The sequence below is a fragment of the Quercus lobata genome, chromosome 7, assembly GCF_001633185.2.
Source record: "Quercus lobata isolate SW786 chromosome 7, ValleyOak3.0 Primary Assembly, whole genome shotgun sequence".
NCBI classification, from domain to species: domain Eukaryota; kingdom Viridiplantae; phylum Streptophyta; class Magnoliopsida; order Fagales; family Fagaceae; genus Quercus; species Quercus lobata.
This window is the reverse complement of record NC_044910.1, coordinates 37,722,855-37,736,634: the sequence shown is the minus strand read 5'-3', so window position 1 is coordinate 37,736,634 and position 13,780 is coordinate 37,722,855. Positions and strand designations below refer to the sequence as shown.

Sequence of the window (13,780 nt, the reverse complement as noted above, 5' to 3'; positions counted from 1 at the left end):
CATGCACTACAAAACTTTAACTAGTAAAGTGCAATAAGTAAGCTCATCAAGGCTAAACAAGGTACAAAAGACATGTTATGTGAAAATAAATTGATCAACCTTGTTCTCAAAAACCAAGAAAAAATAGTGCAAAAACACAATTTGCTTCCTTTTTCTTCTTTTTTTTTTTTTTTTTTTTTTTTTTTTTATTAAAAACACTTAGAATGAAATGTATGAATGTTATGCAATGTAAATCCTAGAAAAAAAAAAAAAAAAAAAAAAAAAAAAAAAAAAAAAAAAAAAAACACAAAACACAAAACACAAAACACAAAACCAAAGAACAATGGTCACAATGGGTAGGGCAATGAAACACAAGGACTATGTCAAAAAGACTCAATTAGTTCGAGTCTTTTGCATCCAAAATCTTTTAGATACACCAGAAGCATTGGAGTTCTTACTCACATAGGAATGATTACCAACTCCAGGATTGGAATAAAGGTTTAAAGCCTTTACAAATTCACAAATGAGTACCATAGGATCTTGTGCTTAAGGCACAGGTACTTTTGGTTTGTTTGTTCTCTTAGCAGCTTGCAACTTGTAACAGTTTGGACGAATGTGTCCAGACTTTCCACAAAAATGACAAACCCATGCAAGTTTATCATGTGACTTGTCCTTAGAAAGGGTAGGCTGCTTAAGTTTAGACTCTTTCAGATCAACCATAATCTTCCTAGATGGTGAAACTTCTATGGGTTTGAAAACCTCACTCATAGGGTGTTTGATAGTTTCACTCACAATCTCACTCACAGAAGGTTCAGAAAAAGATGAAGAGACAAAGTTTGTGAAATAGGGAGCAGACACAGAGATGCTTTCAACAAAACCTAATCCAGATTTGTTAGAAGAAGACTTTTGAACACTCAGCATTTGATCAAGTTTAGCACTAGCAGATCTAACAACAGATAAATCAAGTTCCAATGATTTAACTTTATCAAGCAATAGCATATTCTCAGTTTTCACATTGTTCAAAAGTTCATTAGTACCAAACAATTTAACAAGCAAATTCTTCTTACCAAGCTCAAGAGATTCAATTTTCTTCAAGCTAAGTTCAACATTCATAGCATCCTTTGCAGCAACTTTGCAAAGTTTATTGTAGGCCTCTTGAAGATCTGCATCCTCAGAAAGTTCCCCATCAAAAGGGTTCTCTTCAGCAGATATGTTCTCATTGACTATAGCAGTAGAAGTGAAAACAACGAAGTTTCCATCCTCGTCACAATTAGACTCATCATCAGAAACTTCACCATCACTAAGGGTTACAGGCATAGCCTTACCCTTAGACCTCAAATAGGTAGGACATTCAGATTTCATGTGACCATACCCTTGACATCCAAAACACTGAGGACCCATAGAATTATTTGAAGATTGTCCTACTTTTTCTCTAGGTTTATCATTATTGTGAACCTTAGTGGGATCATTCTTCCTAAAGTTTCTAGGTTCAACAGTGTTCGTATCTCTTGCCCTTCTGTTACTATTCCTGAGAAAGTTTCTAAAGTTCTTGGCAAGGTAAGCAATCTCTGTAGCAGAGAGCTCATCATCAAATCCACTAACCTCAACATCATCAACTGACTTAAGAGCCATTGATTTGGATTTGCTAGTTTTGGGTAGGTCCAACTCATAGGATTGAAGTGATCCTACAAGTTCATCAACCGGAATGGAGTCCACGTCCTTGCTTTCAGTGATGGCAGTCACATTGGGTCTAAAGTCTTTAGTTAAAGATCTAAGAATCTTCCTAACAATTTTAGGTTGATCATAGATTTCACCCAAGTCATATGCAGAATTAATAATATCATTAAGTTTAGCATAGAATTCATCAAAAGATTCATCATCAAACATCCTAATGCTTTCAAATTTAGAACTTAACTACTGCAATTTGTTGATTTTGACAGCCTTTGTGCCTTCATGCACAGTCTGGAGGATATTCCAAGTAGTATGAGCAATCTCAACATTAGAGATTCTCTTAAATTCCTCTATAGAAATAGCGTTAAAGATAGCATTCATAGCCTTGCTATTGAACACGGCTACTTCCTTTTGAGAAGTTTGCCACTCACTAACAAGAGTAGTGGGCTTCTCCCATCCGTATTCAACGGAGTTCCAAACTCTCTCATCAATCGATTTCAGGAATGCTTTCATCCTTACTTTACAATAAGCATAATTATTTCCATCAAAATGAGGATGAATAACTAGAGAGTGTCCGTGTTCCATGACAACAGGGGTCAAGGATTAGTTCGGTGATCAAAAGATAAAAAACAAAAGAGCAACCCGCTTTGATACCACTTGATGGTTTTTAGACCACTTAAAAACACAATAGGATTAACCTAGGTAATTAGCCAAGCTGTTACTTAGTCCAAATTCCAAATCTAGGTTATCACAATCAAACAATCATATCATGCAAAGCAGCGGAAAGATAAATAACATAATGATATCATCACCTAGGAAACCAAACCGATAAAAACCTGGGGAGGATTTAACCTAACTATTCTCAAGATAAACCTGAATCCACTATCTTGAAAGAATCGAAGTTCATACAATAAGACTTACAAGCCCCCATGCTTAACTTCTTATTGCTACCCACCAGTAGAACTTACTGACACAACCACGTGCAAGCTCCGAATCCACAAACTCCCTTCTTTCTTAGATTCTCCAGCAAGTACAAGCACACCCACTTGTGTTTCTTTAAGCTCTTATGGCAGCAACTGAATAATCATCAAGCTCTTGAACTATCTCCTTCTTGATAATCCTAAGCTTGTGTAAAGGAAAGCTCCTCACAGATCTCACAAGAGATTTACACAAACAGCAATATGAGTGACACTAAAACGTCGCTAGGGTTTGCCTTTTATACCTAGGGCAAATTAGAAAACCCTAAACGTTTTAAACAAACTAGAGCTGAGTTGGAATTTTGCAAAAAAATGCCTCTGACCCGATTTTCGATTGATCAAGCCTAAGCTTCAATCAATCGAACCAGGCCGAGAAGCATACATAATTCCTGCAACAGTTTATTCCAACTTTACATAAATGAACCAAATTTGAGCAAGTCTAAACACGACTAAACATATTGTTTTGATCATGATTTGCCAACAATACACATTAGAGTTCTAAATACATTAAATCTAAGTCTTTAGAACCTAACACCTTACACGTCATATAGGCTTGGGTTTAGTTGGAAATTCTGCAAAAAAAAATAATCTACGTGAGCTTCGATCGATTAAGTCTAATTTTCGATCGATCGAGCCTTACAGAAATTGAATAGTAATTTCCTACAATTACTAGATTCCAACTTTACACATAAACACACTTTGAGCAGCCTAAATCTAGACTCTAAGTTTTTATCATGGTTTGCCAACATTACACATTGAAGTTCTAATACATTTAGATCCTAAAATCTTAGAACCTAATAAACTCCCCATTTGACACTCCGTGACAAAACATATAACAAAACTGAATTGCTCAAAGTTACAAAATAGCCTATTAAACATTAATCATGCCCAACAACAATTCGACCTAACTACTATCTATCAGTTGCCAGTGTAGATAGTAGCACGACTGAATAAACCTATATATTCTTGAAACACTCAACAAACACATAAACGCATGTGTGGAAAATGCAAGTAAAACAAAAAGATAAATTCTTGATTTCACAAAACAGAAAATAAAAGACATATATCATAAATAACCTCATAATATAAATCAATAGCCAATGTAGCACATGTGAAACAAGAAACAATAATAGAAATAAAAACATAAAACAATGTATCTCCCCCTAACATATACAACCCATAAAAATAAATATATCAAGATAAATACATCATAAGCCAAAAAATATATACATCATGAAGCTCCAAAGCTCCAAAAACTCAAAATCTCCCCCTATCTCCATCAATATGTACTCCCCCTTTTTGTGACGAATTGCCAAAGGGCAATCAAAGCTCATCATCAAAAGCAGGTGGTGGAGAAGACCGCCGAACACTTGCCAAATCCACACACAAAGCCTGAAGCTCTATGAGCACATCCACCAAAAGTTGTCCATGCGCCGCCTAAACGATCATGACAATATCCAACATACTCTGAATGGATGAAACACATGAAGAAGAAGGTGGAGGATCAACATCAGTGGTGGGATCGACATAAGCCTCAGTAGTAAGGTCACCTAAAAAAGGAGGCTGAGATGCAACACCTGTGGAATACTATACTCTAGGGCGTTTAGAGCTAGCTTTCATCTGAGCTGCTCTCTACTTAAGGAAGGTGGCACCTATGGGAGCTATAATATGTACGGGCTCAGACGCGAGAAAATCCTCTAAACCTAAATGGAACAAAATCCTATGACTAAAAATAGGGAAGAAGAGACCATGTGCTATAGAGCTTCTCCTATGAACCTCAACCAAGGAATGAACGAAAAGAGTAGGAAAACTCATAGAAGCATCAGTCACAAGGACATACAAAAATCCACATCTTACAATAGGAATGGTGTGCAAATGAAAGATAGGCTAGATAGAATGACAAGAAATCCAGAAAAACAAATAATGAATCTCAGTAAGCTCATGGGAGGTGATACAAGGATTAGTACCCCACTGAATGAAACTACCAGTGAGATATGACATAATGTCATCAAGAGAAGGGGTCTCCGAATAAGGGTAGATTGGTTGTCATTCCAAAGGTACCCCAAAGCAGAGGTCACTACTGAAGGAGTAATGATATACTCTTCATCCCTTATCCAACTTATCGCATAGTGAGTGTTGGAATCATCGGAGTGGATAGAGTTTGTTTTTTTTTTTTTTTTGTGTCTTGATCCTTATCCTAGCACCATGCCTAGGAAGACTAAAACCCATAGGATCCCATCCACTTCCTCTGAGTCTCCCTCTAGGAGTGAGTTGTTTAGGAATGACAAAAGCAGAAAGGTCTATGAGAAACTAAACTATAAGCGTAAAATTTGGGCGGAGAGTTCTGTTGTGTTAGATGAGGTAGATCCTGCCATTAGGGCAAACCTTGAGAGTAGAGGTTGGCTGTCCTTGTTAGAGGTAGATCATCCACCCCCGACCGCCCTAATTAGAGAGTTCTTCTCGAATCTCTCTTGCCACATCTATGATTCAAACACCATTGTTCGAAGTTGGATACGAGATGTTGAGTTCACCATTACTCCTCGGGTAGTGGCTGATGCTTTTGGGGTTCCGATCGTTAGGGAGCATGTCTATCCCTATGAGAAGTCTCCACCCTTAGATGACGTATGTCATACATCACTGGGTCTTCTATCCAGTGGGGTTCTGATCCTCGAATCACGTCTGTTGAGCTTATTGAGATTACCTATCTTTTCTTTAAAGATAGCATGTCATTCTTTTTGGCCTATTTTTCATCTTCACACCATTCCTCTTGAGCGATGTGTGTTTTTGTACACTTTTGTTTCTGGTGCGTCTATCAGCTTTCTACATCTGTTTCTTCATTCTTTGAGCGAAGTTCATAGGAGTTCTGCCATAGCACATGCTCTTATTCATCCTATTTTTATTCATAGGATTTTGTTGTTTCTTGGTCTAGCTGATTTCCCTACCGGTGAGCCCGTTCATGTCATTGCTCCCATAGGTGCCACCTTTCTTAGGTAGAGGGCTACTCACTTGAGAGTTGGTCCTACACATCCTAGAGGTGTGTCATTTGGTGTTGTTCCCCCTCCTCTCTCTTCTACAAGTGCTAATACGGCTAAGGCATCTGATGCTGCTGCTGCTGATGCTGATGTTCCTCCATCAACTACTTCAGATGATTTAGACATTTGACGTACGTTGGATCATGTCTTGACCGTTCAGGCGGCTCATGGACAGATTTTGGTGGACGTGCTCGATGAGATCCATGCTTTGCGCGCAGAGTTGGCACAGTTTCGACGATCTTCACCGCCACCTCCTTTTGATGATGGATTTTGATTGCCCTTTGGCATTCAATCACAAAAAGGGGGAGTACATATTTGAGCACTTGTAGAGTTTTTGTTTTCAAAGGGAGAGCATTTGTTGTTGGTTGGAGCTTGTGGAATTTAGATTGTATCTAGGTGCTTCACATTGTTTTTTACCTTTTTAGCTATTGCCATTTTTTTTGTTGGGCTATTTATGTTAGGGGGAGATACTTTTATTGCTTTATATGTTTCTTGTTTCAACTGCTTATTAATTTATATTTATGAGTTATTCATTGATATATGTCTTTATTGTGTGTTGTTTGAAATCAAGAATTTATTTTGTTTACTTGTATTTTCCACACATGTGGTTATGCATTTTGTTTAGTGTTTCAAGTAATATACAGGTTGATTCAATTGAGCCACTGTCTACACTTGCAACTGATGGATAGTAGTTAGGATTGGATTTGTTTTTATGAGCATTATTTTTGTAAAGGGCTTTTCTTTGTAAACTTTGAGCTTTTAGTTTTGTTTTCTCATGAATTGCCAAAGGGGGAGTTTGTTAGGTTCAAGACTTGGGATTTTATGTATTTAGAACTCTAATGTGTATTGTTGGCAAACCATGATCAAAACAAGATGTTTAGTTGTGTTTAGACTTGCTCAAAGTTGGTTCATTTATATAAAGTTGGAACAAGCTGATGTAGAAATTATATTGCTTCTCGGCCTGGTTCGATCGATCGAAGTTTAGGCTCAATCAATCAAAAATCAAGTCAAATGCGTTTTCTGCAGAATTCCAACTCAACCCTAGTTTATTTTAAAACGTTTAGGATTTTGTAATTTGCCCCAGGTATATAAGGTAAATCCTAGCCACGCTTTAGTGTTGTTCATATTGCTGTTTATGTAAATCTCTTGTGAGATCTATGAGGAGCTTTCCTTTACACAAGCTTAGGATTATCAAGAAGAGATTTCTTCAAGAGCTTGATGATCATTCAGTTACTGCCATAAGAACTTAAAGAAACATAAACGGGTGTGCTTGTACTTGCTAGAGAATCCAAGAAAGAAGAAGTTCGTGGTTTCGAAGCTTGCACGTAGTCATGTCAGTAAGTTTCTACTGGTGGGTAGCAATAGGATGTTAGTAGTCTAAGTCCTGTTGAAAAACTTCGATTCTTTCATAGTGGATTTAGGTTTACCTTGAGGATAGCTAGGTTAAATCCTCCCCAAGTTTTTACTGGTTTGGTTTCCTGGGTGATCATATCATTGTGTTATTTATCTTTCCCCTGCTTTGCATGATATGATTGTTTGATTGTAATAACCTAGATTTGGAATTTGGACTAAGTAACAACTTGGCTAATTACCTAGGTTAATCCAATTGTGTTTTAAGGAGTCTAAAAACTATCAATTATTGACCGTTTGGAGGGCGGCAGAGAGGTTTTACGTCCAGGACTTCGGTTTCTTTTTCGATAACACATCACTGTGTTGTCTTTGTGTTTGCATCTCTCTTCCCTTAAACTTTGCCATTTAATTTCTGTCATGGTTGTGATTTTATTTGGTTTAGATTGTTTTATCAATTCTGTTGTAGCTTATTTTCATATTTCGCACGTACATCGTTTGATAATAAGCTTGAATTGGTAATTTGTAATTTGAGGGTCTAAACGTTCATAGGTGTTTTACATACTATTTGAAAATTCACTTTGATAGATACAAATTAGTTCTTGATATTACAATTTAGCTAAAATTTCTAATGATTGAAGCCATGTTAATTACTTGAAAAGGAGTTGATTTAGTTTTTCTTGGTAAATTCTAATATGTTCTAGTTTCTTTTGACTGTCCAAATATTGGTTGATTAGAGCATTGATCAAATACACTTTCTTCTGAGAGGCCACTATGTATGACTTTCTTCACAAAAAGGTGGTAGTTCTGTGGCAGAAATTTGTTTTAGGTAGAGGACAAAGTTGGCTAAAATACAAAATTCACCCTCTTAGTTTCACAACTTTTCATTTCAGTCCTATAAGTTTCAATTCTGTCATTTTAGTCCTCTAAGTTTCAATTCTCCTCAATTTAATCTTCCGTTAACATCCATCCATGTCTGCCATTAACCAAATTATTATTTTTTCAATTATATATTTCTTAAATTAAAAAAAAAATTAATTTAACATTAAAAAAACCCAAAAATTTAGCCCCACCCACATCGTCCATCACTCCATCCCCACACCTGAAGAACACAAAATAGAACCCAACTTTTTCAATTGTCAGAACATACTTTAACAACAAAGAGCAAGTAGTGACATTGGTATTGTTGGGTTGGCTCGGTTCCAAGAACAAGCACCTCAACAAATATGTGGAGTGGTACAATTCCAAGGGCTTTCATGCCTTCACTTTTGTTGTTAATGTTGGCAAGCTGCTGTGGTTTGATTTAGGCCAAAGAATTGAGCAGCGAATCACGGCATTGGCCAACAAGCTTGTATCCTAGGTTTCAGATAAGGAAGAGGATGATAGAGAACACTGCTTGGTTTTCCACATATACAGCAATACCGGTTGGTTTGTGTAGGTTCATTGCTCTCTTAAACTTAAAATTAAGCTTTCATTGGTTTTAAAGGATTTGGTGTCGACATTTATTAGTTGTTGTTTGCCTTGGTTTTTTTGCAGCTATGGTTTCATTCTTGAGATTTTGCAGGGTAGTGAAGAGACCTGATGTTAATGGAAAAGGTTAAAGGATGCACTATTGATTGGAGCAGCAAAGCCCTTTAATCCAAGTAGTATAATATTTTTTATTTCATAAAATAATTAAATAAAAATTAAATATGATTAACAGCAAATGGATGGAATGTTAATGAAAGACTAAATTGAAAAGGATTGAAACTTGGAGGACTGAAATGACAGAATGCAAACTTACAGGACTGAAATGAAAAGTGGTGAAACTTAGAAGGTGAGTTATGCATTTTGGCCTATTTATATTGTAGTTTCTTTTGGCTTATAGAGCACTTATTGGCATTGAGAAAAGCAAGAAATGATGTAAAATTGCAGTCTTAGTAATGAAAAAATACACTATAAATTTGTTTTAGGTAGAGGACACAGAGCATTACACACCATTTGTGTTAGAGGGTGAGTTTTGTATTTTGGCCTATTTATAAATTTGTTTCAGGGAGAGGGCCCAAAGAGCATTACACACCATTTATGTTTAAGGACCAATTTGGTAATTTTTTAATTTTCTTAGATGTATTTGGCACATTAATCCAAATCTCAAGGTAGTTAACTATAATTTATCATGTTCGTTTTACTTTGACATTCAACCTCTCTAGTGATATTAGTCATATTACCCGTTCTTCTCAATTGAATGCCCCTTTCTCACTTCCAAAATTATGGGTCAATTATGGATCAAGTCATATATGTTTTTTTTTTTTTCAAAAATTTATAATATCCAAAATCATTTTTTATTACTTTTGCTAGGGGTTTCTTGTTCTTTTTCTTTTTCTTTTTCTTTTTTTAATCTTTCTCTACCTCTTTTCATTCTCTTAACTTGAATCTTGAACCAAATTAATCACTTTTTAATGAACTATTTTAGGAATATTTTGATATAACTTTTATGAGAAATATAAAAAGTTGTAAAAAAAAAATCAATTACTTTTTTTTTCCTATAAAAAATTTCTTAAAATGTTTCATAAATCATAGCCATCAAGGCGTCTATTAACTTTTACCTATCTTTAATACTACTCTTTTATTTTTGATAGATTCAACAAAAGATGAGGGGAATTTCGAATTCTAATTCTTTTTCTTTTTATAAAGGAGAATAGTCAATAACAATGCCACTAAATTAAGGTACTTGGTTTTTATTAACATCACTCTTAAGATAACACTAAAACAAACAAACAATATAGAGAAATGGAGGTGCTAGATCCAACTTGCAACACATACATTGATACGTATCAAGAAAAAAGGCTTTTTAGTGCATTTGAGAATACTGGATTAGTAAGACTATAACCCCCATCAACAACTAGGTTCATCCCACTCACATACTTAGACTCATCACTCCCTAAATATAGCGCTGCCTCAGCAATATCTTCAGGCTCCAATACTGCTCCCTTCAAGTTTGCACACGATGAAACCACATCCTCCACCTTTTTCTTCTCCATCATCCCCATAACTTTTCTTAGCATAGGAGTTGCAGTTGCAAAAGGAGACACACAATTAACCCTTATTCCATACTGTCCCAACTCCACGCTCAAGTTCTTAGCCATTCCCACCACAGCATGCTTTGATGCCATGTATGAATGTGGAACATCATCAGCCATTACTGAAGCAATGCTTGAGGTGAAGAGAATGCTTCCTTTTTTAGCTGGAATCATAACCCTAGCAGCATGCTTGGCACCCAAGAAAGCACCAAAAACATTCACATCTAAAACCCTTTTGAAATTTTCATTTTCTGATTCTAAAATTCCTGATTCAATGTTGCCTGAAATGCCAGCATTGTTGAACATGATATCAAGCTTTCCATACTTGGATATAGCCATGTCCACGGCCTTTTCGACATCAGATTCATTTGTTACATCACAATGGATGTAAGATATGGATTCAGAGCTAATGTCTTTGCAGACTGAGTGGCCCAGCTCGTCTTGGACATCTGCTATAAGGACCTTTGCACCATGTCGAACAAAAAGCCTTGCAGTGGTCTCACCTATGCCACTCGCACCACCGGTTATTAATGCTACCTTACTTTCTAATCTGCAAGGAGAAAGAGATAAGGAAACTAAAATTTATTGGTCAACTCTTAGCTAGTTTTTAATATAATATAAATGATAGAAAGACTGAATTAGAGAACAGAGAGTTTATAAAGGTTTAATTTGTTATAGTAATACGTACCTGTTGGTGATGGGAGTTGCTGAAGAATTAGCACTCATTTTTTCCTTAAAATTGATGTGAAATCTTCGCCAAATTGTAGATGCAAGTTACGTTTGTGAATGTTCCCTTCATTGTTTGTTGCTACTTTATAAGGGAGAGGGTCAACTATATGCAACTTGAGCAAATTAAAAAAGGAAACGGGAAGGAGAAAAAAACAAAATCCTATAGCTGAAGTCTTAGTTTTGAATGAGACGACTAGCCAGTCTGCTTTTTTTGACTGCCAATAGGCAGCCATCGATGCGGAAGACCGGAGAATGATAATTCCTCAGCGAATAATTTACATTATCATATGAGACAAGAGTACAGCGTGATTACCGCTGTTTTCTCTGTTGCATTGGGTCTAGTAAAGTGGAGTCTTGTCAACAAAAAAATATGGATTCTTGTAAAGTTGACTTTGTTGTTTTTAGACGGATTCTTGTTGGATATGGGATAAGGATAGGCTTGAAGAGTTGTTACAGTCAAGACAGCATCTTTTATTAGAAAAAATAGATATATGTGAGCATTTCTGATGCAGAGGATGTTCATTGTTAGTTGTTGGTTAAGCCCAATTGGCCTGCTGTGCTGTAAATTATATGCATAAAATAAATTTTCTATTTTGTTCTTTTGGGTAATTAAGGATAAATGTATTGAGATAGAGCAGAAGGGAACATGAGGAACCTGCCCAAAGAGGAATAAAGTTAACTGAAATTGACGGGAAGAGTGTGAATCTCATGGTTGTCTGGGTCATTTATGAATCGATCGCTGTCACCAAAAGGTTTTACAGTTGGTCATATACGAATAAAATTTCTATTTTCAATGTTGTTACTTCTCTTGTTCAGAATTATCACCAAACTAACTTATTTTACCTTGCTCAGGGTGTCTCTAATTGAATAAACTCAAGGATTGTGGAGTAAATCCTCAAGAATTACTCTAAGCCTTGTGGGAGTAATATCTCAAGTGTTAATCCAATTATTTTATACTCTTTATTCTCTAATCCCTGTATTTAGTTTGACGATTTGAAATTGATTTTATACTCTTTATAATGACCTTAAATTTGTCTGATTAAGATAATAATTGTTTTGGCTGTGTCCTTTACCATGGCAAAAAACTTTATCTAGATACTAAAATTAGTTGAAAGTAACATATTTTATGTATCTTCCTCTGTTTCTGTTTGCTAGTTTTTAATGAAAGTTCCCTTCTACCAAAAAACCATATTTTATGTATCACCAACCTAACCCTCTCCCCACGGTCTCAGAGTCAAAGTTTGTCTGATTCGCTTGAAATAAATTTATAAAATATCGTAGTAGGTAGATGTATTTGGGCTTTTTCTTATTTCATTTTCTATTGTGGCAAGTTCAGTATATATGGTTTTTTTTTTTTTTTTGACAATTTTTTTATCATCTATGATCATTTGGGTTTTCTTCTCTATCTTAACCACGATGGAGAATATTTGCGTAGCAGCCATCAATTCCTTTCCTATTGCATATAAAAGGCTATTAGTCTCAGACCCACGCGATGCATGGGAATAAATAATTATTTTATGTTAGGTTCTAAAGACTTAGGTATTTATGTATTTAGAACTCTAATGTGTATTGTTGGCAAACCATGATCAAAACAATGTGTTTAGAAGTGTTTTAGTTTTGCTCAAAGTTGTACGTTTTATGTAAAGTTGGAATTGAGCTAATGCAAAAAGCATTATGCATTTCAGCCTGGCTCGATCGATCGAAGCTTAGGCTCGATCGATCGAAACTCGGGCAGAATGTTTTTTTTCTGCAAATTTCCAACTCAGCCCTAGTTGTTTAAAACATTTTAGGGTTTTTTAATTTGTCCTAAGTATAAAAGGCAAACCCTAGCCACGTTTTAGTGTTGCTCATATTGCGGTTTGTGTAAATCTCTTGTGAGATTTAGAGGAGTTTTCCTTTACACAAACTTAGGGTTTTCAAGGAGGAGATATTATCTACACCTTGATGATCAACTCAGTTGCTTCCATTGAAACTTAAAGAAAACACAAGCAGGTGTGCTTGTATCTGGTGGTGTATTCAAGAAAGAATGAGTCCGTAGATTCGGAGCTTGCACGTGGTCGTGTCAGTAAGTTCTATTGGTTGGTAGCAATAAGAAGTCAAGCGTAGGGGCTTGTAAGTCTTATTGTATGAACTCCGATTCTTTCAAGATAGTGGATTCAAGTTTACCTTGAGGATAACTAGGTCAAATCCTCCCCAAGTTTTTACCGGTTTGGTTTCCTAGGTGATCATATCTTCTGTTATTTATCTTTCTGTTACTTTGCATGATATGATCTTTGTGATTGTGATAACCTAAATTTGTTAAATTGGACTAAGTAACAACTTGGCTAATTACTTAGGTTAAATCAATTGTGTTTTAAGGGGTCTAAAAACCATCAAGTGGTATCAGAGCGAGTTGCTCTCTTGTTGTTGATCTTTTGATCACTGAGCTGATCCTTGACCCCTGTTGTCATGAAACACGAACACTCTCTAGTTATTCCTCCTCACTTTGATGGGAATAATTATGCTTATTGGAAAGTAAGGATGAAAGCATTCCTGAAATCAATTGATGAGAGAGTCTGGAACTCTGTTGAATACGGATGGGAGAAGCCCACTACTCTTGTTAGTGAGTGGGAAACTTCTCAAAAAGAAGTAGCTACGTTCAATAGCAAGGCTATGAATGCTATCTTAAAAGCTGTTTCTATGGAGGAATTTAAGAGAATCTCTAATGTTGAGGTTGCTCATACTGCTTGGAATATCCTCCAGACTGTGCATGAAGGTACAAAGGCTGTCAAAATCAATAAATTGCAGCAATTGACTTCTAAATTTGAAAGCATTAGGATGTCTGATGATGATGAATTCTATGCTAAATTGAATGATATTTTTAATTATGCTTTTAACTTGGGTGAAATCTATGATCAACCTAAAATTGTTAGGAAGATTCTTAGATCTTTAACTGAAAACTTTAGACCCAAGGTGACTGCCATTACTGAAAGCAAGGATGTGGACT

General features: G+C 35.9%; 1 protein-coding gene across 1 annotated transcript; it reads right to left on the bottom strand.

Moving 5' to 3' along the window:
* Positions 1–9,704: 9,704 nt before the first annotated feature.
* LOC115954073 (secoisolariciresinol dehydrogenase-like) lies at positions 9,705–10,853 on the bottom strand. The gene is made up of 2 exons (XM_031071932.1): positions 10,754–10,853; positions 9,705–10,615 (listed from the first exon to the last, which is right to left on the bottom strand). The coding sequence occupies exons 1-2, from the start codon at positions 10,789–10,791 to the stop codon at positions 9,820–9,822; spliced, it is 834 nt and encodes a 277-aa protein (XP_030927792.1). The 5' UTR covers positions 10,792–10,853; the 3' UTR covers positions 9,705–9,819.
* Between the last annotated feature and the right edge of the window lie 2,927 nt (positions 10,854–13,780).

Excerpts from the sequence above, each read along its gene's own strand:
- LOC115954073 (XM_031071932.1), bottom strand. The coding sequence starts at position 10,791 with ATGAGTGCTAATTCTTCAGCAACTCCCATCACCAACAG. Across the intron at positions 10,616-10,753 it reads GCAACTCCCATCACCAACAG|ATTAGAAAGTAAGGTAGCAT; the intron begins GTACGTATTACT and ends TTCTCCTTGCAG.